The sequence below is a fragment of the Cavia porcellus genome, unplaced genomic scaffold, assembly GCF_034190915.1.
Source record: "Cavia porcellus strain 051 isolate PalLab524CR breed Dunkin Hartley unplaced genomic scaffold, mCavPor4.1 scaffold_2, whole genome shotgun sequence".
NCBI lineage: Eukaryota > Metazoa > Chordata > Mammalia > Rodentia > Caviidae > Cavia > Cavia porcellus.
In genome coordinates this window covers 69,144,957-69,172,201 of record NW_026947485.1, presented here as the reverse complement: position 1 = coordinate 69,172,201, position 27,245 = coordinate 69,144,957, and the positions used below count along the sequence as shown (strand labels likewise).

The 27,245-nt window shown below is 38.3% G+C and overlaps 1 protein-coding gene across 31 annotated transcripts in view; it reads left to right on the top strand.

Annotated features, from left to right (window-relative positions):
* Positions 1-27,245, top strand: part of Adam22 (ADAM metallopeptidase domain 22) — a 237,521-nt gene that overhangs the window by 204,068 nt on the left and 6,208 nt on the right. For 3 of the 31 annotated variants that reach the window (XM_063243213.1, XM_063243196.1, XM_063243311.1), the window contains 9 exons: positions 452-542; positions 3,872-3,889; positions 10,348-10,542; positions 12,787-12,887; positions 13,789-13,855; positions 16,143-16,253; positions 18,571-18,657; positions 19,799-19,828; positions 23,746-23,869. In XM_063243213.1, the coding sequence (XP_063099283.1) occupies positions 452-542; positions 3,872-3,889; positions 10,348-10,542; positions 12,787-12,887; positions 13,789-13,855; positions 16,143-16,253; positions 18,571-18,657; positions 19,799-19,828; positions 23,746-23,869 (824 nt within the window). Of the gene's footprint in view, positions 1-451; positions 543-3,871; positions 3,890-10,347; positions 10,543-12,786; positions 12,888-13,788; positions 13,860-14,029; positions 16,060-16,142; positions 16,254-18,570; positions 18,658-19,798; positions 19,829-23,745; positions 23,870-27,245 lie in introns of those variants that run through there. The other 28 variants (XM_013158217.3, XM_063243214.1, XM_063243257.1 and 25 more) reach the window with 22 other exon arrangements.

The following is a 27,245-nucleotide window of genomic DNA, read 5'->3' as shown; positions in this document are numbered from 1 at the left end:
CAGCCATTTCCTGTGTTGCCAGAGCCCTGAAGGAGGAGTTTTTTTTCAAACTTTCTCCCTGAATGGTGCTGTGGTTTTAAAGAAACCTAACTCTATCTTTTGGTTCACTGACTTTATACTTTCCAGAAAACCACATGGAAAACACAACTGTGCAGTAAGCACTTGGGCAAGAATTTAAAAAGATGCACAAAAATTTAATTAAAAAAATTGATGTGGCTTCTCTTTCTTTTGAAAAAATACCTATCTTAAAAAAGCAAACAAAGGCCAGGGTTATAGCTCAGTGACATATATGTCTGCCTGGCAAGTGCAAGATCCTGAGTTCGATTCCTGGTACCAAAATAAATAAGTAAATAAATAAAAAGCAAATGGTGGTTAGTGTGATGATAAGTCTGCAGAATACATTCCTGAGAGAATTTGTGTCACTAACCCCCTTCCTTTTCTTGTCTCTTAGGTGTTGCTGGTACCAATATCATCATAGGCATTATTGCTGGCACCATTTTAGTGCTGGCCCTCATATTAGGAATCACAGCCTGGGGTTATAAGTAAGTGAAATGTCTCAGTATTACTGTAAAAATGTGTTCAAATACTGTGATTAAATGACAATATCTAGAAAGTTTTATAACACTAGATGAATATCTATGCATTGAAAATCAGTTTGCCCTAGGAGACAGTGACTGCCTTTAGCATAGTTACAATTAAAAGCTATCATTTTTTGGATTTTGACATGACTCTTGTATTCTGAAAGCACTGACTATCATTTTAAGATCATCACAGGAAATTAAACACCATCTAAATTGTGTCTTGTGCCAAGGCTGGATTGCTCTGCTTGTTAGTGACAGAGCTTCTAGGCTGGAAGACATGCAGAAAGCTCAGGGCTTGCATAGCAACCACAGCAGTGACAGATGATTGTTCACTAGAGCAGCAGTGGTGGATCTGTCTGTGAGTGCTTGCTAGGATCATGTGACCCACACAGGTACAACCCCTTTACTATGTAGCTTTTTGGGGGGAGGCAAAATTATTTGTTCAGTAGATTAGTGTTTTTCTGTGAAGAAAGGATTATGACAATACAGTCTGTTAAAATTATAGTTCAGTGTCATGTTACAAAGTTTTTGAAAGCCTAATTTTTTCTCACAACTCAGTAGTTCAACTTATGTTTTTGGTTTTACATATAAATTTTAAGAAGTTAAAAGTCATTACCTTTGAACAATTCGGACACTTAGGCATTTGCTAAGTAAATGTCTGTATACATTTAACTGTGTGTGTGTGGGGGGGGGTCAGTTTCCTTTCTAAGTAGTTAGGATAGTGAATTTAAGAAGTCAAAACTTAACTACAGTGAACTCTTGGTTCTCTTGAATGTTGCAACTTAAAATCATAGTTTGCTGATGATGATATGTTAGCCCACCAGCCTTGGGTTTTATCCCATTTGGAAGATCTGCCACTTCTGTTAGGCATTCTGGACGTTTCTTCATTTCACAGCATATTTTTCTTCATGGATAAATCATCCTATTTCTTCTTTTTAAGAACTCACTTTTGCTCCACAAGTTAATGTGTGTCAAACACTTGGGGTGGTACCAGGCCCACAGACAGCACCACACATGCTTGCTACGGTTAGGGTCATCTCACGTGGTCTTATGCTAATGCAGTCAGTGGAGACCCTTTAAAATGTGTGCAGCCATTTCCTGTGTTGCCAGAGCCCTGAAGGAGTAACTTTGACTGACCAGTTGGTTTACTGCCAGGATAAACTTTGGGTGTTGCAAACATTGAAATGTAGAAAGACAAATATGAAAAATTGTGCGCCTGAGTGGCCCAGACAGCATAGTACAGTGCAGCATGGCACCGATGACAGGGAAGGCACACAGCCTAAGAAAGCACCGCCCTCCCTGCACCTACTCCTCTCCCTGTGCTGGTCCCCCAGGGCCACACCATTTGCAGATCGTGTGGCACATGGCACATTGTATTGCACGGTCCTCCTTTGAGTAACGTTTGGAGTTACGAAGTCACATGCCGAGAGGAGCACTTTACTGTGTGTTGATCATTTGATCTCTCCTTGCCTGCCAGGCAGGTTAATGCCACCTGTGGGTCAGAGATTGATGTGGAACTCATATAGCAATCGTTATCACAGGCATCGCTGTTTTGAAGTAGTTCCATGGTTTCATTTGATCAGGTGGAAGTAGAACAGTCACTGACGCTGCCATGTGTGACTTTCTGTCACCTATAGATGCAGATAGACATTTCATTCTTAGAAACCCAGAATAACTTCCGTTCAGGACAGCTGAACCTTTCCTCTGGCTTCTGAAATTACTGGTATCTGTTGACACCTCCTGTTTTCCATTTGTTCCTTTTGAAAAAATATTTCTGAATACATATGTTTTGGTAGTTGATTAAGAAAAAAGGCAAACATTGTTCAAATTAGAGTACCTTCAAATAATTTGAACTTAAATGATTAAAGTTGTAATGACTAAAACTATTCAGAATATGTTTAGAAGTAAAATGAAGACTTAGAAATTTTGATAAAGAAAATAAACTAATGAAGGTGGTATTTCACACTTTCTCTTTGAAATCCAAAACCAGATTTAAGTGCTAAGAACTAATTTTTTTGTTAATAATTTCCCAGTTATACTTTCTCTAAGTCTTGTAGAAAAGAAAATACAGATTACTTATTTGAAACCATATGTCTCAAGTAAACAGAGAACTTTCCCCATCCGATAGTTCCCAAAATGAAAAATGATGACAAATTGGCATTTTTAACCCTCTTTTTCCCATTATTATTCTTACAAAATGGATAGAATGGGTTGCCAGATGAAGATGCTGCAAATGAAATCCATATGGAAGTATCTTTGGTATTTTATTTGTATTAGTGCTGGTGATTGACTTCAGGGTCTTTGCACTAATCTAAATCCCCAGCCCTTAATACTTTTTTTTTTTTTATTTGAGACAAGGTCTTGCTACTAAATTGCCCAGTCTGAACTTGAATTTATGATCATCTTGCCTCAGCCTCCAAGAGTGCTGGGATTACAGGCATGCATCACCAAGCCTACCTATATTCTTGATCTTCTGTAGTAAGGAGCTCCAAATACTCAGTTCTCTGACGTAACATATCTTCAGAATGTTCAGACATATGTTGAGATAGAAAGTTAACAACTCTTTTGAAAAAAAATTCCCTGGCAATGTACTGCCATACTCTTAAGAACAAATTTTTGTGTAAGGTCAGTTTATTTTGAAACTCATGTAAGTTTATTTTAGTTTATGGTCAAATAAAAAAAATTAAACATTGGGCAGATATTTCTTGTGAGAAGCTTGAGTGAATAAATAGTAATGGCTAAGGAGATCCATGACAGCCATGAATTAACTTTTATTATATGTGATGAAATAAAATATCCAAGTGTTTATTTATATTCTTGTATTTGAAATTCTTAGGATTGGTTATGGCTGGGGAATTGTATTCCCAAAAGGAATAAATCATGACTTTATTTCTGTGAAATGCAGTTAATTTATGTACATAAACTGATTCATAAATTTTATTATTAAAATCCATCTATAGATCTGAAAACCTGTATTTAAAATAGGCTTAAATTTAGATCATGATGAAATGTTTACTGTAACAAAATTGATTTTAGAAGTTATCCTTTAATAAGTATAGTTTATTTATGCTTTTAAAAAGTGATTATTTGACAATATTGTTACTAATCTTTTAATGTTACTTATTCTAATGATCACATGAATCATTTGAGCGTGTTTCCCATTTTAATTCTGCAACTCAAAATCCTATTGTAGAGACCGTTCAATGAATTTATGTTTAGCGTTCTACTAATGTGCTTCCATAGACAACTAATTTTTACATTTTTCTTCCTCTCTTCTTGTTCATGAAAAGAAACTATCGAGAACAGAGGTATGTAATGAGAATAATCTGAATATATAACTAAAAGGTTTAACTCTTTTTAACATTGCTGAAATTCATAATATGCAATCATTTATCAAGTTTACTTTGTTTTTTATGCAAGAATGATCTTGATTTTTTTAGGATTTTGAGATAACTTCAAATTTTATTACTTATAGTAATAAATAGCATATAAAATTTAATTTTTTCCACCTGAAATAAACTTCCTGTATGTGAAGTTGTGTTTGTTTACATTAGTTTATTGGCTTTTCTCCATGTTTATAACACCCTGATTGCCTGGTTTCATCCAAAGGAATTTAGTGGTTTTTTTTGTTACTGTTATAGTAGTAACTTTCATTCATAAATAATGTGTTTATCTGGCTACAGTGTTGCTGTTGGGAAAGTTCTGGCACTTAGTTAACTAGTTATCTGTGTAAGAAAATACTTTTTTACTAATCAGTAAATCAGTTAGGTAAAGAAGTAATTGGAATCTCTCTTATATTTTTTTCAAATGAAAATGCCAGTAGACAAAGTCAAACACTCTATTCAGCATAACCTTATAATTTATGTTTTAGCCACCAGTGTAAAAAGAGATATTTTGTATTCGTGTTGTTCTATAAGAATTGCCTATTTTGTCTAAATTTAAATTGCCACATACTACAGTATTGGGGTGTGCCCTTCCCATTTATTTGTTTATTGTATTTTTTTGCTGGCACTGCAGACTGAACTCAGGGCCTTCACATGGAGCGACATCTCCAGCCCCCCCCAATCTCTGCTCCCCCACCTTTTTTTTGCGTGACCAGGTCTCACTGTGTTGTACAGGCTAAACTTCAACTTGCCATCGTCTTGTCCCAACTCACAGAGTGCTGGAGTTACAGGCATGCACTGTTGTACCCAGTTTATAAGCTTCGCTTTTGACATTTAAACAGTCACTAATGCTTTTACCTGTTGCTATAAAAATTAAGATATAATCCCAGATGTTAATTATCCAGGGTAGGTCTTGCACAGTGTTTAGTTCTGTGCCCAAGGCACCTACGCACATTCTTACCTTCTAACTTAAGGTATAAGATAAAAAGTTGATGATTCAGCCCTATTTCCATTATAATGTAATACAGTACTGCAGAATATATAACAAAGAAAACTAAAATGTCTCAAATATGTAACATAATAATTCCTAAAACTCACTAGGGATGCTATCCGGAATAGGGAAATTGCCCACACTATACACAAATAATATTTTAAAGTACACATTCATTTCTTATTGTAACTGGGTATTTAAATGGAGTTAAGACATTTCACGTGCAGAGTTGCCTTCATTTGCCTGCTATAATTCCGTATCTCCTGCTATTACCAAGTCATCATTTCATGAGTCTGGCTATGCTTTTGCAATCGAGTCCACATTTTGAAAATTGTTACATCTTCACTGGCTATTTGTCAGCAAAAGTTTGTTTCCTTCTTGTCCATAGCTAATCAATATTAGGATTGTACAACCTACCACCTCTAGATCAGGAAATTGTGAATGTGTAAGTGTCTTCTAAAGGGCTTCTCTTTTAGAGAATATGTTACTGATACAGAGAAAGTACTAAGATCCACAGACTAAAGCATGCATGAAGAAGTTTTGAGTCTCGTAAAATTATTTGGATACAGAGACCTGATCCATTCCAAAGGGTGCTAGGAAGTAGAATGTGTAACTTTGAATTAACATAGCCTTTCAATTAGTTTTTCCTTTGAGGTTTTATGGGAGGGGAATCAGTTGTTAAGAAATTGGAAATATACTAATATGTGGTGTTGGAAAATCACTTCAGTTTTCCTCAACTCAGAAGTCAAAGTTCTGTATAATCCACAGTGTCACAATGAAGGGATGCAGTATAGTATGTGACCTCTGCAGGCTGTATTTCTCTGATGGATACATGAAAGAGGAGAATATTTTCAAAAAGGCAGGCAGCGTTCCTCAACGTGAAGCAGGCACACAGGTGGACTTTACACCGGTGAAAGTGTTGGTGAACATAGTTTTGCCACTAAGTGCAAGATGTGTTAAATAGCCTCATATCAGACTTCTGTTCATGTTGCGAAGGCTCAGACAGCCCAGTGTGGCATAACTTTCAAAGTACTAGAGAACACAAGCAGTAATTCTGTAAATGAATCTGATAACTGGTCAGCGTTTCCTCCAAAGAATGTATCCTCAAAGTTTTCTGTGTGTTGAAGGAGTGTCATGTATGTTTACTTACAAGGCTGACAAAAATAGGACAGACGAGCCCTGCTTTTTTCCTTTTTGTGCATAGACTGCTTATTAAAAAATAGTGAAAGTCTTGTTTTGGGGCTGAAGTCCACACGTCACTTTAAATCCACCCGTGCTATTGGGTAAGGGGTAGATCCGTGGAGCCCTAGACCCATGCCAAAGCCTGAGATGTTAGCTAATTACAAAGGCAGCTCTGTCATTTTCTTTCAAATTTCCAGGAAAGAAAATATCCTCATTTTTAAAAGTTGACTATCATTTATGTCACAGCATAAGTGCTTTAAGACTTAGCGGCTGTGGGGCTGGGGATTTAGCTCAGCAGCATAAGCGCCTGCCATGCAAGTGTGCGGTCGTGAGTTTGATCCCTGGTACCAATAAAAAACGAAAAAGACAAAAAAAAAAAAAAAAAAAAAAAAAAAAAAGCAAGCAAAAAAACCCCAAAGACTTAGCAGCTGTAACAAGAATTAGAAATAGGTTTTAGTTTTCGGGCAAACAGAGTAAGAAACATTAGCTGAACTTTGATTTATGAAGTATCCCTATTGAATTGAAATTTTTTTTGTCTGAAAGGAACACACATCACTACGACTAAGCAGAAATAGAATATTTTAGGTCATGTCTTTCTGATCTGTGGTTTTACCTTAAGCAGAATCCTCTCCCCTTCATTTCTTTTCTGTCTCACCTGTTTTAGCCACAATATTTTCTTCTTATGGATTTCCCACTTTTTTGCAAGCCTTTCTTGTTTTCTTTTTATATTACCATTATTCCAGTCATATTCATGCATCTGCCAGTGTGACTCAGAATCCCTTATGGAATATGTCTTAAAACAGTACAGTAACAATTCTGATAAGGGTCTGCCCAGACCCCAGTGAAGCACTGGATAATTATTTTCTTTAGCACTAGGGCTAAGACTTGGTTAATTTGTTTTTTTTTTTTTCATTATGCATATGCTTAGGGGTTATGCAAATAAATGTAACAGTTTAAGGGATACTTTTAGAAAAGATCAGACTTCTTTCATAATAAGGTCAACCATTTGCCCAAAAACTTTTGGGGTGTTTAAGAAATAGTCTTCCTTAGTGTTGAAATTTATAATGCTTTTTTGCAGCAACTAGATAATTTACAATTATGAACACAGTTGGACTAGTTTAATCTAAGGTAGAATAAGAACAAACAAAAAGTGAATATAAACCTTCAGACAAGTGATAATTATACTTAGTATCAATTATGTCCTCCAAAGTCTTTAAGTTTTAACAGTTTGTCCTTGACTTAAGTAGAATGCTTTCAAAAGCATGTTAAATGAGACACATCAATTCAAAACAAAATCAATTGGGCTGGGGATTTAGCTCAGCGGCATAAGCGCCTGCCTTGCTAGCAGGCAGTCGTGAGTTCGATCCCCGGTACCGATAAAAAGGAAAAAGACAAAAAAAAAAAAAAAAAAAACAAAATCAATTAAAATTGTATAGAAAAGAAAAAAACCTATAATTAATGTAGAAGGAATAGTTTTGAAGAAAAATAGTCACAGTATTTTTTCCTTTTCAGTTATTCTTTATAAAAATATGCACATGTCTAAAATATTTGCATATAATATGAGAAACATGAGTTAATTTTCCCATTATATACTTTAGCACTGGTTAGGTCAGTTAATGTGTTAAAGACTCCAAATTTAAGGAAATATGAAAAACACTCAAAATTTAGGAGGGACACCTAAAAAGGATTGGAAAAAGAAGTTCAGTTAAGCATTTTAAGGACATAATTTGGTTGGTCTTCTATGATATTTCATAAAAGATAATAAAATACTATTTTATTGATAATGGACCACTAGCATCTTTATCTTCACTAAAGCCAGAAACATTTGTTAAACATGTAATGCATATTACAAAAGTGGAGAATGAAAGATACTAAATGTTCTTAACAAATTAATAATCTATCACAAGTACTTACTATGTAAAAAGGTGCATCCATTCCTTGTATTTCCAGGAGGATGCAGACAGAAGTAGTTTCTATATTTTGGACACTTTCCAGTGAAGATAGATAATCTAGGTAAGAGTGTCCAGTCTGACCAGGTGAATCAGAAGTTGCCCCAAAAGCACACTCAACTGAACTTCCCAGGCCCTGGGCTGAAATCCACAGATTGTGATATGTTGGGCATTGAGGGTGTTTGTGCACTGTGTCAGAAATGACTGTGGGCTTCAGAGAAGTTACAGTAAAAAACTGGTAAATCATGTTCCATTAAAAAAAAAAAAAAAAAAAAAACAGTCCCTGCTGACGAAGGCGTTGATAGGTGCCAGGATAGATGCCTGAACACCTGGACCATGTGAGACAAGGTCTTCTTGGAAAGTAAAGTATGATTCTGATCTCTTATGTGGTAGCTTGTCTTTACTTCATTTAAATTTGTTGAGACATACCTCATACCTGATTAAGGCATTAATTGTTGAGCCATACCTCTTACCTGATTAAAATATGCATCATAGCTGATTAAGATATACCTCATACCTGATTAGGATATTAAAGATAATAATGACCAAAAGAATTTATTAACCATTATTATTGAAACTTTGACGTTGATAGGACTATATACTGTTATTTTTAATAAATATAATACAAAAGACATGTTTCCTCCCTGAGACAAGATACAGAACTTTGATTTCATTGAGGCCATTTTTTTAAAGTATTGAAGGAGTGTTTTACTGATACAAGATAAAACAAATTATGATTCCAGAGATCAAAGATCTCTTGCGTAAGAAGATAAGTTATTCATCATATATTATTAATACTACAAATATAGAAGCTTATTTTTCATACAAAATCAGTATATCATAACAACTGGTAAAAAAAAAGGATAATCATGAGTTTAATTCATCTCAGAATTTAAAAGTACATATTTTGAAGGAGCCTATGTCAAAGATTTGTGGGTAGAATTAGTCTTACAGGTTAGTTTAGTGGTAAATTCTTTCTTTCATTAAAATAGGGAAGTAGATTAAATAACACAAATGCATGCTTTATATCTATTGAAAAATGTTTTTTCAGATTTACAGTAGTGTGAATAAATAGCATTGAAATGGGAGAGTCAAATAGTACTGAAGTGATATGAGAGAGTCAGTTATTCAAAAGAACGATGATTAAGCATTTACAGCAATCTGAGAATCAACATAAATAAGCAGACACCTGAAAGTGGCATTTTGGGGGAAAAAAATTAGCATTTGCAAGTAGCCAAGATTATCACGGTAACTCGAGAGAGACCAGATAGAAGTAATTCCCACGTGTTTGCTTTCCTTGGAGACTTACTTCAGTACAGTTGCGTTTAACACCTGTAGCTCTGCACTAGTGAGAGACGCCTTGCACGCTAGCACTGAGCAGATGAATCCAGTGTTGAATGAAGGTAGTTTGGCTACGTGAGGGCCATGTGTTGACAGGTGACCACATTAGCTTCTGTGCTTTAGCTGACTGGGGGTCACCATGTAAAGGTCCTACCTGGTTCCTTGAGGAGAAGTAAGAGAAGTTTGTGCCAGCCTTGTTCATGGTGGGGTCGGCACCCACATAGAGTGGACTATCCTCTCAGGACAGTGGAGAGGCACTGGAAGTCGCCCCATCCACCTGCAAGTGCGACCTTTTCTTCCCTTTGGTACATTCTCTCCCTTTGCAAAATGCAATTTAATTATAAGATTACTGTTTTGACTCAACGTGGAGTCTTTTTTCACTTTTTTCATATTTCTTTTAAATAAATAATAAAATGCCACAATGAATACCACACTAATAATTTTTTTGGATTAAATTATGGAATACCTTAGAAACTAGTCAGTTAAAAAAAGTCAAGGTTACATTCATTACATAATGTTCAGAAATTATGGATTTTATTCACTATAGTAGGAAGAAAACTGCTTTATCTAGGGAAGGACTGTCCTACCATATCATCCACATCAATTTTTTTAAAAGGCAAAACTGCAGCTAACATCGCCAATTTCAGTGAAATTACAATTTTAAGAATCTCATCTTTCCACATTTCCCTCCCAGTTAAGCTTTCTTCTAATCTATAAAGACATCAGTAATTGTATTTCTGATCTCTACAGTTAGAATGACTTTAACTTATCACATTTATTAATAATCTTATGTGTTGTTATAGATTTGATTCATGTAGATCATTATCCCTACCTCTTTTTTTCCTGAAATAATATTTGTATATGTCTGTGTTCATGTGTGTGTCTTGTTTTCTGACTCTGAAATGTTTATTATGCCTTAGACAGTTACCCCAGGGAGATTATGTAAAAAAGCCCGGAGATGGCGACTCTTTTTATAGCGACATCCCTCCAGGAGTCAGCACAAACTCCGCATCTAGTTCTAAGAAGAGGTCTGCCTTTCTGTCGCATTTTCAGATTTCTACCTGTTCCATCCCACATTATTCCATTAGTCAGAACATTTCATTATTTTGCAGCAGGTTTGATTACTTCTTCCTTCTTTCTTGAATGTTAAAAAATAGTATCCTTTGTTCTTTGATTACTCTATTTCAAAATGCCATATGCTCAGAACCACTCAGTATACAAATCAGGCCACAAAATTGAAACAAAACAAAACAATTTAAATCTGCATAGAAGCCCCAGGGTATTTTAGTCTTGCTTTTACAAGGCTTAAGAAACCAAGTTGCTATAGAAACTGACATAGTATTTTAATAATATTTTTTAAATGGTGAGCTTTATGTCATATTTGGTAGTCAAAGAAAAAGGTTACTGTCATGCTTCAATAAAAGCAGTTAACATAGATTGGTAATATAAGTGCTGTCTTGAATTTTTAAAAATTTCATGTATATACAAGCTAAGCTTGCTGTGAAACAGATTGCTTCTCTGTGAATCATGTATTTGAATATTCTGATTTTGCCTTTTCTTTCTGGAATGACTGTTTGGATATGTGATGTATACCTTAGTTGATAAATTAATTTAAATATGCTTAATATTTGCCTGAGTTTTATAACAGTAAGGTGAGGTTAATATAGTATTTATACATCTTAAATATTTATGATATATATTCTGGTTCTAGCATCGGAAGGTATTTGGCACCACTTAAAATTCTGCATGCTTTATGACTACTTTATGGTAAATGGATAGAAGAAATAAATAATTGAAATATTTTAAGGAGTGAGATGTATATTTACATTGAAGGAAGCTAAAATATTCTTATGGGAAATTTCTTTAAAGTTGCCAGTAGGGGTGTAATGGATAGGAAAAAAATCTTGGTAGCCCCACAGATGAGTGTAGGCATATCCACTCTTTTGCACAGAGCTAGGTTATTAAGTGGGAACATGAGCTTTCCTGGTGGCCTAGACAGAACTATCTGTCAAAAGTCTGCAGTGATGCTCAGTCTTTATAGAAGGAGAGTAGAAGGGACTGGTGAGATTTGGGAGCTCTGCTTTCTGTGGAATTTTGTTAAACATAAAGGACAGCTTTCACTTTGATAATAGAAGTTAGAAGTTAAAGCAGAGGCAGAAGTACTAGTTTGGGGCCTATAGAAAGATTTTTTTTAAATGTTTGAATTTATTGAGGGTTTATTGGTTAGGAGAAGACGATTAGGGATCTACTTGATTTTGCTTATATAAATATTTCCTTGGTCCAATATAAAAACTTTAATTGTATAACAGTAAAGAGAAATAAATGAGTTCCAGCAGAATTTCTGTTATCCTTTCTTACAAAACAGAAGTTATTCTGTAAGTAGCAAGTGATGTTGAAAAGTTCCAACCTCGGGCTTTAACATGTAACAACTGTGCTGAGTTCCATGTGGTAAATTCTTTTAAACATAGATATTATTAGCAACAAATAATGACAGAATGTTATATGAAAACAATTTTAAATATGGTGCTAATATTTAAAGCACTTAAGAGTTTAACATATTCCTATGAATAATTAAAAAATATTACTCGCTTATTACTTCAGACAGTTAAAAATCTATCAAATTATTAGACATTAAAGTATGTACAGTTTGTCAGACTTTTGTAATGGGATAAGGTAGGTGTGTAGATTTTGCTTCTTACAGATGATTGACTTAAGCTGGCAGGACAGGGCCAAGGGCCAATGGTACATGGGCTTTGTGAGAGCTGTTTCTGTAACAGACCTCCATGTTGTTCAGTTCAGCTATTGGCCAATTAACCAACATGTATTCTAGTTCTTTGAATTTATAGAGAAGAAAAATGCCAAATTTTTTGGAAAATAATTTTATTATTTAAGAAACTATAAATATGGACCTGGTTTGGTTGAGCAAATCTTAATACAGTCTCTTAGAAGTCCATGTTCTCATGATATTTGAATGGAAGCCATTGCTTTACAATTAAGAAACATCTATGGTGGGACCCCATTACAACTCTGCAGCTGGGCTTGTGTCACTGAAACACTCAGTGCCTTTGCAGCACGTGCTTGCTGTGTTCTGGGGAATAGAATTTGGCTTGCATCGAGTCCTGGTACTTTTCATTTATGGACGACTGTAATGGGGTTCCATTGTATTTGACTTTTCTTAAATTGAATGTTGTGTAATTCTGCCTTCGTCATAAAGATGTTCATGTTCTTTTCATTCTTTCATTTCAGATTTCTTCTTGATTTATTTTGTTTAGTACACAGTGATGCTAAGTTTTGCTGACTGATTTCAAAGCATTCATCTGATTCCATCTTGCACAATATAAAAATATTTTCAATTTCAGGTCAAATGGCCTCTCGCATTCTTGGAGTGAAAGGATTCCAGACACAAAGCACATTTCAGACATCTGTGAAAATGGGCGGCCTCGAAGTAACTCTTGGCAAGGTACAGGGCAGCACTGTGACTGCTTGCAGGCATACCCCAGATTCTGTGTTCCGTAGTCTCTGCGCAGAAAGACACGATTATTCATTCCCATAAGCTCCCTGGCTCTTCTCTCAGTACAGAGGAGGCTATTTAGAATGACAGTCCAGTGTTCGCTTTGTTTCATTTTATTTTTTCTCCTCTTGGATGGGAAATGATGGGGTTTAGTAGCACCAGTATGTTAGTTTGCTGAGGTTTGTACCACCACTGCTTCCCAAGAACATAGAGGACAGTCATCTTTGGTTAAGACAAACAGAAAAGAATGAATTTAAAGCTAGCTCCAAAGGAGATGCAAGGGCCTCTTAGTGCCTCACATCGCCATCTCCCCTTGCTTAGGTGCATAAGGAGCTTTTATCAGAAGAAAGAGAGAGGTGAAATACAGTAAGGTAACAGACAAGGAAATTCTTGAGTAGTTTTATCTCCCCTGCCATTCATGGCATCTGTCCTCCTTTGCTCTGTTTGTGGAGAAGGAAACCTACTAGACCTCCTCACTTTCAGACAACAGTGTTACTTCTTGGTCCATTCATCTGAGAAGATGAGGGGCTAGCTGTTAATGCCCTTAGGAGGAAGAAGTTTAAAAAGTAGCTTTTATATTTAAAAGAAGTAAGTCCAGCTGAGTATAGTGGTACATGCTCGTAATCCCAGCACTCTGGGAGACTGAGGCAGGCAGATCCTAGGTAGGAGGATCCCAGCCTGGAAAACTTCTAGTGATTTGAAGAGAACCTGTCTCTAAATAACAGAAAGGGGCTAAGGATACAGCTCATTGTGACAACCTGCTTCATTGAGGGTGGTGAAGTGCCATGTAGGTAGACATGGAGCAGTTACCTATGTGTATGGAAATCTGGCTATAAACCATCTTTTCCAGGTAACCTGGGCGGCAACAGAAAGAAAATCAGAGGCAAAAGATTTAGACCTCGATCTAATTCAACTGAGTAAGTCTGAACCTCCTAATGGTAAAAGGCACTCCAAGGTCCATGTAATTAGTGTCAAACATTAATTAAGCAAATAGCCAAAAGAACTGGTAAACCATGCTTCTGGTCTTGGTTTTGTCTCTTTAATGCTTTTTGCCCTTTAAAAATTAACCGTGGCTTTTCTCTTTTACATAGGCATCTCCGCAACTGTGCCCAAACCAATATTCACTGACAGTGGGGGTCTCACCCTCGCTGCAGGCTCTCCTGCCAGTCACCTGCCATTGTGGTGTCTTGGTTCCCTCCAAAGGGAATTTTGATAACACCCCTTTCTTCTCATCACCTGGGGTTCAGCCATTTTCAGGGGCCACCCTTCCTCCTCCCACTGCACATGCAGATTGGAAACATCAGGGACCCTCCCCGTGCCTTGGAGCATGATGGTGCTCGGGACCTGAAACCACCGCTCTGAGGTCTTCATGGCTGCGATCTAAGCATTCTCTCAGACTAGGGAATAAGCTCCCCTTTTAAAGGATCCTTCCAAGGACCTTTAAAAGGGCCTTGACCTAAACTTGCTCTTCAGCAGAGTTATTGTCACTAAATACAACACTACTCATTTTAAATGATAGCCACTTTTTTTTTAAGTGGAAGTGGGCTGGAAATTTCATTTAATGTCTTTAATAATGAAGTAAACACCCTTTGCTTTTTGTTTTTTGAATGTTTTTCCAGCATAAGAAAGCACAAGTTAAAGCCTCCTTAAACCTTTAATTTTCCGTATCTTTTTGAACTGAAGTTACCACCTGGTTTTAAAGAACCATACTTTTTTAAGGCACCTAAGATTTCCTGCTTGTTTCTTAGTCTAGTAGTATTTATCATTTCCAGGATCTTTATTGCTTCTTCATGCCCTAACACTTAAAAAGTCTGAATAGCAGGTATTTGTTAACTGCTTGTCAGAAAATTAAATTAGCTTTACCATCATGTACCCTGCCTTTTTCAGTCCAGGAATAATAACATTGCCCTGAAATTTGGACCTTCCACCTGAATGGTTTTGTCTTGTAAGTGGTTTGTCAAAGTTTATTAGAGGATACTTTACCTTAGAAATAATAAACAATTTCAAGTGATAGCACTGCATGGTCCAGAATGGCATCATAGAACTTCATCATAAATAACTAATCGGTTAGAGTTTATCTTATGCATTCCCAAAGCGCTTGGATGCTTTTGGGGGTTGTTGATAAACTCTTTCGTGGAATGTTATTTGGTTTGTTTTGCATGAGGTCACCTGGTAAGAGCTCCTTAGCTTATCTCAACTGCACGTAAGAAAACAGATGAAAACCATAAACTGTTCTACAGAACTTCTGTCGTGTACCATTGAGTATTCTAATACTGTGGCCCCTGTAGCAAAACTTTGACAGTTGCTAAGTAGAAAAAAAGAACTCCAGAAGTATGTTACAGTTGCTAGTTTAAGCTCCAAAGAACATTTAGTGTTTAGCAATATTCATAAGTTATTTTCTAGGGCATTCACTGACCTCTTAAAATTCTGTGAGTAATTTCCACTCACATAAAATTGAAAATTATACTACTATGGAAGCCTTTGAGAAATCTAGCTTTGAGATAGTTAAGTTATAATTTTTAATAAGATAAATATTTAATAAGATATCCCAAAAGAGTCATCTTAGAAAGGAGTTGAATTAATTCCTTCAGATTTTTCAGACTTTTCTGATTCTAGTACATGACTTATGTAAGTAAGTAGAGCACTATTCTCATATACCTTCTGATACTGGGACTATTTCTCTGTATATTCATGCATTTTTATACTTCTTAAAAATGATTCCTGGGCTGGAATGTTGCTGAGTGGCAGTGCACTTGCCTAGCATGCCCGAGGCCCTGAGTTTGATCCATAGCACTGCAATGATATAATGATTCCTGATATATAATGTCAAGAATTATGTTGGCACATTTTTAAGTAATCTCATTTGCTTCTGATGTAATAATACCATTTGTGTGACTATAAAAGGAGCAAAATGATCACAGGAAAAGATATCTTTGTTTTTGTTTTTGCTTTTTAGCAACGGGGTATTTCAGGTCCATTCTTTCAGTGTTGCCTTTAATACCCCATCATCCCCAAGGGTGATGAAAACTGGGACATGAATGACAACATGTACCACAAATACATGCTTCGCAGACTGACAAAATAAAATGTCCTTATTTGTTGTATTGTTTTCCCACTCGAAGCTTATGAATCTTCCTCACTGTTGTACATGATGTGAAAGAGCTTTTTGGCTTAGACTTTGTATTATATATTGTCTTTTTACAGGAGGGAGCCCCAAGCACCCGAGCCTGGGCACTCCCTCGCCCAGACAGTCCCATCCCAAGGCATAAGCCCAGGGGGCTCTGACAGCCCCCAGACAGGCAGTCTGGATCACAGGTCAGTCTCCACCTGCCCCTTCATTCTGGGCTGCCACGTAATCTCCCTCCAGTCCCTTCCTTGGCTGAGAACAGGGTCATTTGATCTTTGACTGAGCCTCTGTCTGCTCAGAGGTGCTCCTGGTCCAGCCAGCACCAGCTGATTTTCCTCTGCCTTTCCATCCTGGAGAACATAAGAGCTCTCCTATCCCGTCTGACGCATTTTTTGCATGTTGCGCTACAAGCCAAGTCAAGCCATACAGGGTGATTGACATTTGACAGAATGCCACCACTCAGGCCGCTGTGACGCAGAGATGTCAGGAAGTCCCCTCTGAAGACCCTTTTCTGAGTAAGATTCCAGGTGGGGCAATAATTCAGAGTTCTCTTCAGTGGCTCTGTGAAGTGACCCATCCTCTGAGTTACTCCTGAAACACAGGAAAAAGCCCATCAAGTGCAAGTCCAGCCAGGTAACTGTAGCTTTCATGGAATAGCCATGGCACCTGTCTTTTGATTTGCTGAGATACTCAGTGAGAAAAGTAAACATCTGTTCCACGAAGTGGCCATCTCCCTGTAGGTGACTGCAGTGTGGCTCTGTTTCACCTGATGACAGCTGCATGGGCTTTTAATACAGTTTGCCCCGGGCCAAAGCATTCACTAGCCTTTATCAGCTGCTGCACTTGCTTCTTGATTTTTTCTTTTTGTTCAGTCTCAGTGGAGCTCTTTATGCAGGCTTTGGGGATGTCTGTGAAAAGTGCAAGTTGGCAGTGATTGTGACTAGTTGGCAGTCATTGCGAGTCGCCCCTAAGTCAAGACAGTTATCTTAGCAAAGATGGCCATTAAGTATAAAAAGGTCAGGCGGGGTGGCGCACACCTGTAATCACAATGCCTGGGAAGCTGGTAGGAGGATCATTGCGACTTTAGGTCAGCTTGGAAGCCTGGAACACACAGTCAGCCCCTGTTTCCTAGAAATAAATGTAAATTAAAAGTAATTTAAAAAGTATAACAAGAAATAACACCTTTTTAAAAAGAGAAAATCATCAAGTTATTTTGTAGAGTTCCTTGTTTATGAGTCACACTTGAAGGACAGGCCATGAAAAATAACCTGTCTTTAAAATTGTTACTGTGGAAATGTAGTTTTGGTTTTAAACATATTTACAAACAGCTCAAGGATATGAAGAGTAAATGCAAACTTTAGAAACAAATAATGTATTTTATAATATTTAAATGTTGTAGAGCTTGAATCTCCATTGCCTATACTCTTTTTAGAAGTTACTGTTTTTAAAATGAAAAAGCCCAGTCAAACCTCCAAATTCTTGTACTACTAAATTTATTAAATCTGTATTGTTCTACAAGGCCAAATTCTAAGGGGATGCGTTCTTAGTTGTTCCCTCAATGTAAAAATCAAAGGAGATTCTGGGGTGAATAATGACCACATCTCCAGATTTATTGCCTTTAACATCTGCACAGTCATGCTGATGGAGACGTTGCCAGATGCACCAGGGAAATGCTAGCTGAGGTCGCTGTCACTGTGCAAGTCCTTCACTCAATTCAAAATCAGATTCCTGGAAGGCAATCCTGAGGGCCATTTCCTGACAGTACCAGGAGGCCTCGGTCTGGAGGGCTCAGAGGAGCATTGCCGCTGCCTGCCGCTGAATCACTAGCCCCATCCCCAAGGTTGTGGAGCCCTGTGTAGACTGTACTTCCTGTGCTTTGGGACCCACTAGCCCCAGTGGACCTCCTCTGCTTCTTCCCCAGCTGACCGGAAGTACTTTCTGTGCATCCCAGCTTGAGTGCAAAATAATAGGGAATGAGACAGTGGCCATGAAAAGCTGCCTTCTTGTATTGAAAAGAAAATTTGCTCTTTGCAGTTGTTCTTGGGGTTTTATATACTCCAATGACAGATTGGAATTGTGGCCTCCTGAATGTTTTCAAAAAGCACAATTGCCATTTGAAAAATGAGGAACCAAATCCGCAGTGGCCTGGGAAAAGGCACGTGGAGGTGGGCGAGCGGGAGAGCTGACAGGACTGCGATTGGAAGGGAGCTCTGATTTGCTTTGGAAGCCACTGGCAAAGGCCTTCCCAGAGCTGCTGGATACATTTGAGGATGCCTTGAGCCTTGCTATAGCTGAATTATTCCCAGGCCATTGTGTATGTATATATATATATATATATGTATTTATATATAAGCTACCTCATAATCACCCAGTGCCCATCCTGGTTTATTTGCCATAGTCACTTGCATATGGAGGGTGAAGACATCCTTGCTAAGCTTGTGCTGTGTTTTTTCAGATTTTTCTATCTTGTTCTGCTTTCTTTGTTCCTTCCATTGCTTTCTGCAGGTATTTAAATCCATGGTTCAAAAGAGACTATAATGTAGCTAAGTGGGTAGAAGATGTGAATAAAAACACTGAAGGACCATACTTTAGGTATTTTATAAATTAATTTTTATCCTTTTCAAACTCTTCCAGCACATACGAATCTTGTACTGTGACTGGCTCTCTATCTTGTATCTCCTCATACAAGTTTGTATAGATGGAAGAGGGTCCTGTTTCTTTGCTGCCATTTGAGGGGTTGCCATTTAGTGCATGTCCCTGTCGCCACCTTAAGCTTTTTAGTAGCTTCCTCTTCATTTGATGCTATGTAACGTTCTATGGGCATGACACATACCTTCACTAATAAAGGAGCACTATTAACCTCAGCAGTTTAATTTCTAGATCCAGCAGTTTCATAATGCATTTTTCCTACTTACTGCCTGAGAATGCATAGTACATATGAAAACTCAAGGAAGAAAACAAGAAAAGAAGTGAAATTTTATGTTCAGTAAAAACAAGTATTTGCCCTCACTGAAAAAACCAGGGAGTGTAGGTTCTCTTTGTGTAATATAACATTTGCTACCAGGGAAGGACTAATGCCACGAAGAGCGCTTCATGGCATTGCCACAAAAAATTTTCTTAATGCTAGTAAGGAATGTTTAGCACTGCTACTAGAATAGGAAGCAGCAAAGAAGCATGTATTTGACACAGAGAAGAACATCCCTATATAATATAAACTGTCACATTTATTCAATTCATTGCAACTCTGTGTAACATTAGAGGTCAGAGAGAATCTCTTAAGAACTCCTAATGGCTTTTTAAAATCACTCTTTATAATACCAGAGAGGTTTCATAGAGGCAAATGTCCACTTTATATCTGATTACTTTGTGGACACTGATGTTGAACATCATTTAACAATGAGCTTTTATAGTATCACTATGACTTGGATTAGCACTGAACAGATACCAAAATAAGTGTGTGTGTTAACTCTCAGCACCCATATAAGGTGACTTTCTCTTCCAGTGTACCATTTAGTTTAGTCATTACAGTTTGAGAAAATGATTAGACTTACCTGCATTTTAATTTGATCCATAACATTTGCATATACCCCAAGGAAAGCATAACTCCTGCCTGCTCACAAAAGTACGTCCTGCTTTTATACCCAGCCCTTCACTCCTGCCCCGTCCTGCTTCCCACACTTCCCCACACTCATGCACATACTCTCACGTTCAAACATCCCACCCTCACCTGTAGCTCCCAAGATGGCCAGCGTCAGGAAGACAGGTAAGCTGATTTTGAATGCTCCGTGGAATTGTGGCTCACCTGCATTTTACTGAGGCTTGTGGGCAGATTGTAATTTGTACTAGCCATGGAACCAAAACAGAACAACTTTGGTCCTGTGTGGGTTGTAGATTTTGTTCTAAATGGACTTTGCGTGTTTGCAGCAATAATCGGTGAGATGGTCCCCCGAAAGAGTCAATTCACCCACCTTGGGTGAGCTGAGTAGCTTCCAGAGAAGGGTTCATGTTTCTTAAAAGCAGCCCCCAGGTCTGCCCAGAAGCTGCATGACTGAAAGCAGTGTGGATGGGAAAATGCTTCTGCACCCCTGGTTGCACGTGCAAAGCTGCCTGAGAAATTTTAGAGGGTTCCTGTGTCTCTTCTTTGAGTATGAGATGTTGGTTCCTATACTAGAGACTCCCATTAAGAATTGTTTAAAATTCATATTTTTGCTTAGAGGCAAATGTCCTCTAAGGTAACTGGACAGTTAATAATGCATATGTCCTTTGGGGGAATGGTAAGGGTTATGCTAGTAAGACTTGAAAATTGACTCCGAATTTCTGCGACAGTGATGAATAATTGAGGTGACCCGGAGCTTTTAACACCATGATTCTAATGTGACAGAGAATTTCATCCACTCTCCATCTAAGCTGGGTCTTACCAGCAAGGTCTCAGTACATCTGTACTTTGGTTTATGCTCTGCCAACCCTCTGCTTACACTCACATTGGCTTCATCTGCCAGCAGGTCATTCAGGGGACCTACCCCACCCAAACCGTCAGTGAAGTCAAAGGTCATGTTAATCAACCACATGGTACTGGATTTGTGGTATTTTATCTAAATGCATTGGGGACTTCTGTGACCACAGTAAAGTAGTCCCAAATATGGTATAGCACTTACAACCTAGTGCTGTGCCACTGTAAAACGTGAGGCCAGCACCTGTAGGACCTGAGTGAGCAGACACCCTCCCCAGCTCCCGTGTGACAGTGGTCAAGTTGTCCTCAGCATGTATTAGGGCCACCAGGAAGGAGCAGGTGAAATAAGGGTGAGAGCATATCATCACCACTCCCAGAGCCTGGAACAAGTTCTGTTGGTGACACTGCTTTACCTAGGCTTGGAAGATGTCCTTCACCCTGAGTGTTACCTAGGGGATCACTCACTTCATCAGTGTTTTTTAATTTTGCATTGTCTGACATTTCTATTTTCACATGACTCTGAAAATAGATTAATAATTGTAACTGTCATATATCAAGTGCCCACTGTGAGCTTCATGTCTTGCATCATGAGTTATAGGCATCACTATTCCATTGCTGTGCTTGGACGAAGCTGAGGCACAGGGTTAGTTGTGTTAGAGCAGAGTTAGTGTGTGTTAGATCCAGAATTGCAGGTGGCTCTGTGTGACCTCTGTGGGTTTCTCTTTCCTACACTTTCTGAAAAACAGTGGAGCGAGTATTGATACTTAAGCCCTGTCTGAGGCACTTTAGTCCTGGTTCTGGCTATTCTAAAAATGAATGAAGAGTGACTGTGTCTTCTTCATGTGACTGGTTTGCTTTAGGCGTCTTGAGTAGCAGAGTGGAACTAAAATTACCTTATAGCTGCAAAAATAAAAAGCCTAGAAAGTCTGAAGTATCTCAACACATACCACAACCCACTGGCACAAAAGCACACTTTCACTGTAATTCTAATTATGGCTACAACAGTTGTGATGATTATTTTTTTAATCAAGTAATGATAATGGCTGGCATTTATGCAGAGGTTCACTTTACTTCATGAGTGATTGGGCTGGGCTCCTGCCCGGCTTTTAAGTGAAAACCATGCTGTAACTGAGAATCCTCGGACATTGATGGAAAATAGTGAGCTTATTTTCCTTAAACTAATCTGCCCTGTTCTCTGGTTTTATTTTTCAGTCCTACTGTAGCTTTCTCCACCCCCCCCCCCAGGACCTGCTCCCTCACCCCAGTTCCTTCTCCCTCTTAGCACTAGGAGTGTCTGTTAATGAGTATATAGTGTAAGAGGCAATCGAGTGTGGTTTCTTTGGGGTTCTAGAGATTACTTCCAGTTTTTATTTTCAACCATTAGTGGCTTTGCTTCAGGAAAGATTTGCAAGGGAAGACTGTGCTTCCAGCACTCCTCACTGAAATGGCTTTGTAAATGGACGTGGCTGATTTATGATCAGGCTGAAGCTGGCGTGGCTATGAAGCTGAGAGCTAAGAACTCCTGCTCTGAACACACTCATTACAGCAAATTAAAAAGAGGGCTTAGCTAGGTGTGGTGGTGCAGGCCTATAATCCCAGCCCTTGGGAGGCTGAGGCAGAGGATCACTGTGAGTTTGAGGCCAGCCTGAATGCATAGTGAAACCTTGTCTCAAAAAGACAAAACAAAAAAGAAAAATAAATACAAAGGCTTGTTTTGCATGGTCCCTAAAGTAAATAAGATTTGGTTATGTGTTTGCATACCTAACTAGCTTTCCTGAACTTGGATTTCTTACCAATAATGTTTAGGCTAAAAAGCTGAAACCCTGGTAATAGCCTTCATTTTAGAAAGATGCATTCAGTACTTAAATGCATAAACTTGTCCTCATTTTATGCATAAAATATCTTAGTCCTTTTAAAATGTGTTACTAAAGTAGATTAATTTCTGAAATAGAAAAATATTCATTGTGTATTGTTTTGATAGAACTTCAGCGCATTTGAAGTACTTAATATTCTTACAGAACTACCATTGATTCCTATAATTGATGAAGAATGTTCACCTGGTTCTCAGAGTTGATAGGAAAAGTGATCTTCAAACTTCAGTTTGAATTCAGTGTCTGTAAAGTGAAAATGAAGGTAGCTCTGCAAAAGCAGAGCCAAGGATGTGATCGAGGTGGGAACCCAAGGCAGGGTAGGCAGTAGATCATGCCCTATCCAGTGCCAATTCCCCTCCGCACCTCCTTCCCTGCTCAGTCATAGTATAGAACTACATCCTGCTGGAATAAATACATGCTCTAGAATGTGGCAGTGGGCCAGTTCTTGATACAAGTCTTTGCCACCTCGTACCAGGAATTAAGAAGTCAAGGGTGCATAGAACGGTATTTGGGAAGGAGATAGCAGAGAAATCATGACTGTTTTCCATTGATGTGCTCTGAATGGGATGTTTTCACTCAGCTTTGTTTTTCCCACTCTTAAAGACAAGTTAGCAGGCCTGGCTCTCCTGGCACACCTAGTGTAGTTGCATACATGACCATTACAGATACAAGCACCAGGCAAGGCCCACATAACACACCTCTGCTTCTCAGCAATGCTGATTGTACACTTGTGTCAGGCCATTTTTGTATGTTCTCATCAGACTTTGTTTGGCTGAAACTGCACTCCTTACTGCTTGCATGTTTACTAATTTATTATTATAGTCCTTGTATTTGCCTTTGTTCTCTCACAACTAACACACTGGCCTCCAAATGCATGAGTTTTGTGTAAACTAGTATGTGATTTAGCAACTAGTGAATATATCAGTGGTAATATATTTTAAGATCTTAATTAGAAGTATTGTACTTTGACACACTTCATATTAAATGGTAAAAATAAAGCAGAATATTAATATGCTGTGCACTTAATTTACCAGTACGAACTCTTAAATAGTTTTATTTTTTTCTATGTTAGTTTTTTAAATCTATTTTAGAGGCGACTTCATTGCTGGTTTTCTAGTTGAAAAGTGTGATTCCAAATAGTAACATGTAAACAATCTGTTGCATTCATGGATTTAGGAAGCTAAAATTCCAGCAGTCCAGTTTTGGGGGTGAAGGAGATACTTTCCTGGTAGTGAATGCTTTGCAGTTGGAGCTTATGAACATAGACGTCAGAGGGTTCTTGTAAACCCACTTTTCAGGTATTTGGAAAGGGTTTTTGGCAACTGTGTGATACCCATTTCTGTGTTCTCGACGTCTCAGGACTTTATCTCCTGCCAAGTCTCCTTCTTCGTCAACTGGGTCTATTGCGTCCAGCAGAAAATACCCTTACCCAATGCCCCCGCTTCCTGATGAAGAGAAGGCAGTGAACCGACACAGCGCAAGGGTAGGTGGTGACGCTGCCCTGTATTTATGGACGCAATCATTCCCATTTGATCTTTGAGTAGCCATGTTTCCTAAAATTTGTTCATAAGAAAATCAGAAAAATTAAAATTGAAAATTAGAAGATTCTTGGGGTTTGGGGGGCAGATTTATAATTGCAAGTTAGTTTAATGTGCATTGATGTATCTAGTGATACTCTGGGTATATTATTTATTACTATATACTAACATCTTCTGTTATTCATTTTAATTAATATATTAAAACCAGGAATTCACAAAACCAAGCATGTATTTTGCTTTATCAGTTATTTAGTATCCCAAGAAAGGCTGGAGACTTAGGTAAATTAGCCTCATTTCCATGTTTAGTTCACTTGCACAGGCTTTTTACCTGCTCATAACACATCAGTAGGATTTTAAAAATGGGAATCTGTGACTAAATCTTGATCAGGGCTGGAGGTGTGTAGCTCAGTGGTAAAGCACTTGCCTAACCTGTGCAAGGTCTTTAAGTTTAAATCAAAGGGGCTGGGGATTTAGCTCAGTGGCATAAGCACCTATCTTGCAAGCAGGCAGTTGTGAGTTCGATCCCTGGTACTGATATAAAAGAAAAGTTTAAATACAATATCACCATCTCACAAGATTCCTGGAGCACCTCCCTGATGTGCAGCCTGAGGTAAGATGGGGCTTAGAGAGGCAGATGCACCTCAGAAGTTTAAGTGAGAGAGGCCGTTCCCTCAGATTCCCAGACTCTGCTGTGGCCAGTTACTCTGTGTTGATCTTGATAGAAATAATGTCAAAGGAAGAACAAGCTTTAAAAACCCTGACAGAATAAATATATGAAAAAATGTTCAACATCTCTGACCGCTAGAGAAATGCAGATTGAAACTATTTTGAGATAGGAACAATGGCTATCACCAAAAACTCTAATAATAAATGCTGGCAAGGATGTGGGGGAAAAGGAACCTTTCTGCATTGTTAGCGAGAATGTAAAGTAGTACAATCACTATGGAAACCAATTTGGAGATTCCTCAAAAACAACAACAACAAAATTGAAATTTCTTTTGACCCAGATAACTCCCTTCTAGGTATCTTCCCAAAAGAGTTAAAATCATCGTATGACAGGGATACATGCATATCCATGTTGATAGCAGCACAGTTTATAATAGCTAAATTTTAGAAACAGCATATACAGGCCTGTCAGCAGATGAGTGGATAAGGAAAATGTATTTAGATACAATAGGATACTACTCTGCCCTAAAGATAAATGTGAGACATTTTTAGGTAAATGGATACAACTTGAGAACGTAGTGTTAAGTGAAATAAGGCACACACAAGCTTAAATATCAAATAGCTTGCTTTATGTGAGAAACTTATATATATATATATATAGTTTAAGTAATTCTCCAAATTACCTATTTTGTAGTTTCAAAAATATTTTAATATATATGCTAATTTGTTTCACGTATACTGTTAGTTTCTATTAGTCCAGTGAAAACAAAGTTTTGAGCTGTTTGTTTTTTCTTTGTAACAGAGAATCTTTTTTTGTCTGTGTCTTGTACTCTGAGTAACTATTTTAAAGATAATGATGATATATATTATATTAACTATTGTTAGTTACTTATTTTGTTAGATATTTTATTTTTTGTAAAATATACAAAACTAATTTTAAAAACTTGACTTATTTATCTACTAGTGGGCCCTCAGTCCCTCAACTTTTTGGTCTTGTTAGGTATCTGAGCGCCTCTTTGATGTGATGGGGTCTAAGGTAATTCTGGATCACTCAAATTTTATCTCAGTCAAACCAAAGTCTGTAAGAAAACCCACCAGTACTAAAGGGCTTGAGCTGGGTGTGGTGGTGCACACCTGCAGTCTCAGCATTCTCAAAGCTGAGGCAGGAGGATCACTGAGTTCCACGCTACTCTGAACTACCCTGTCTCAAAAAACGCAAAAAAAAAAAAAGAATCATTAAAATAGTTAGATCATTCAGACATCATTAAAAGATGATTCAATCACTGCAATTAGAAAATCTTTTACAAAGGATTGGTGTTTTATTAAACTTACCTCTGTAGGTTAATAGTAGGTTAATGGTAAAAAATAGAAGATAACAAAATAGCTCAGTTTCCCAGCATGCAGTTTCTTGGTCCTAAAAGACATTTTGATAGATGACCCCTTCAGGATATGATGTGTGATGGTGAAATTTAGGTTTGCTGCCCTTTCCCCCTACCTCAGAGAGTCGGCTAAGGGTAGGACCCCACTTTTTCCCTGCTAAATTGTCTAGATCACTGTTTTGCTTCATCAGGTTGGAGATATTTCCTCCACCGCTGTCTTGCTGGGGTGTGGGTTGCTGGAGACCTTACCACCTGAGAGCCCGTGGATATGACAGCTCTCTAGAAGAAAAGACTGGTCCTCGCCCCCTTCTGCTGCCAGGAGAGTAACATAGAAGGTCTGGTCTAGTCTCACCACTGCAGGACAGCTGCAGAAGCATGGGGCAGAGTCCTGAAGCATTGGTGGCCGGACTTTGGGCTGCCTCTCTGGGCGGTGGAGAAGCAGATCTGATCAGTAGCCCTGCTGCTTGTGTTTCCTCCCCAAAACACTCAGCTCTCCTTGGTGCCATTCATTTATTCCTCTTCCCTGCCAGATGTCACTTATTACTCAGCATTCATATGCATATGCAAAGCAACTAAGGCTCTCTGAGGCCCTTGTTTCTTCCCCACTGCAGTCCATTGTTTGAGCATCAGACCAAATCTTTCCCTTGGACACCCCGCAGCCCCCACTTAACTCCTCTCGCCAGTAGGCAGTGGGAGCTCAGAGAACCCTCCCAGCGGAGTGATCTTGGGCCTTAAAGGATGGGATGGATGTCCTTTTAATAAACACAGAGCACACCAGCCTGAGGCAGACAGCGTCCATCCGCTGAGAGCCACCGCGCTGGCTGGTTCTATCAGGAGGCAGGGGGATGGAGGGTGTGTGTAGTTTAAGAAATATTTTCATTGCACTTGGTGATGAGGATTCACTGTGTTGCCAGGCTCTCTCCAGGCCAAGCAGGCCTGGAACTTGTGCTGTTCTCACCTCTGCCTCCCACGTAGCTGAGATTACAGGCGTGTGCCGCCACACCAGGCCCAACATGACATTTAAGATTTTTCTTATTTCATGTGAATATTTACTTTATTCAAAGCATCAAAGAACATTAAATGAAGGTGTGAAGTTTTTGAGTGTGTCAAAGGGTGGAAGTTGTTAAAAAGGCTGAGATGCAGGTGGAGAAGAAAGAGGTCAACAGTGGCCTTTGCAAGCATGTGCATCACAGTGCTGTGAGAAGGGTACAGTCGGTGACTCTCTCCCCTCGTAGCTCAGAGCTGTTGTCTGCTTTTCTGCTTTCACAGTGTGCAA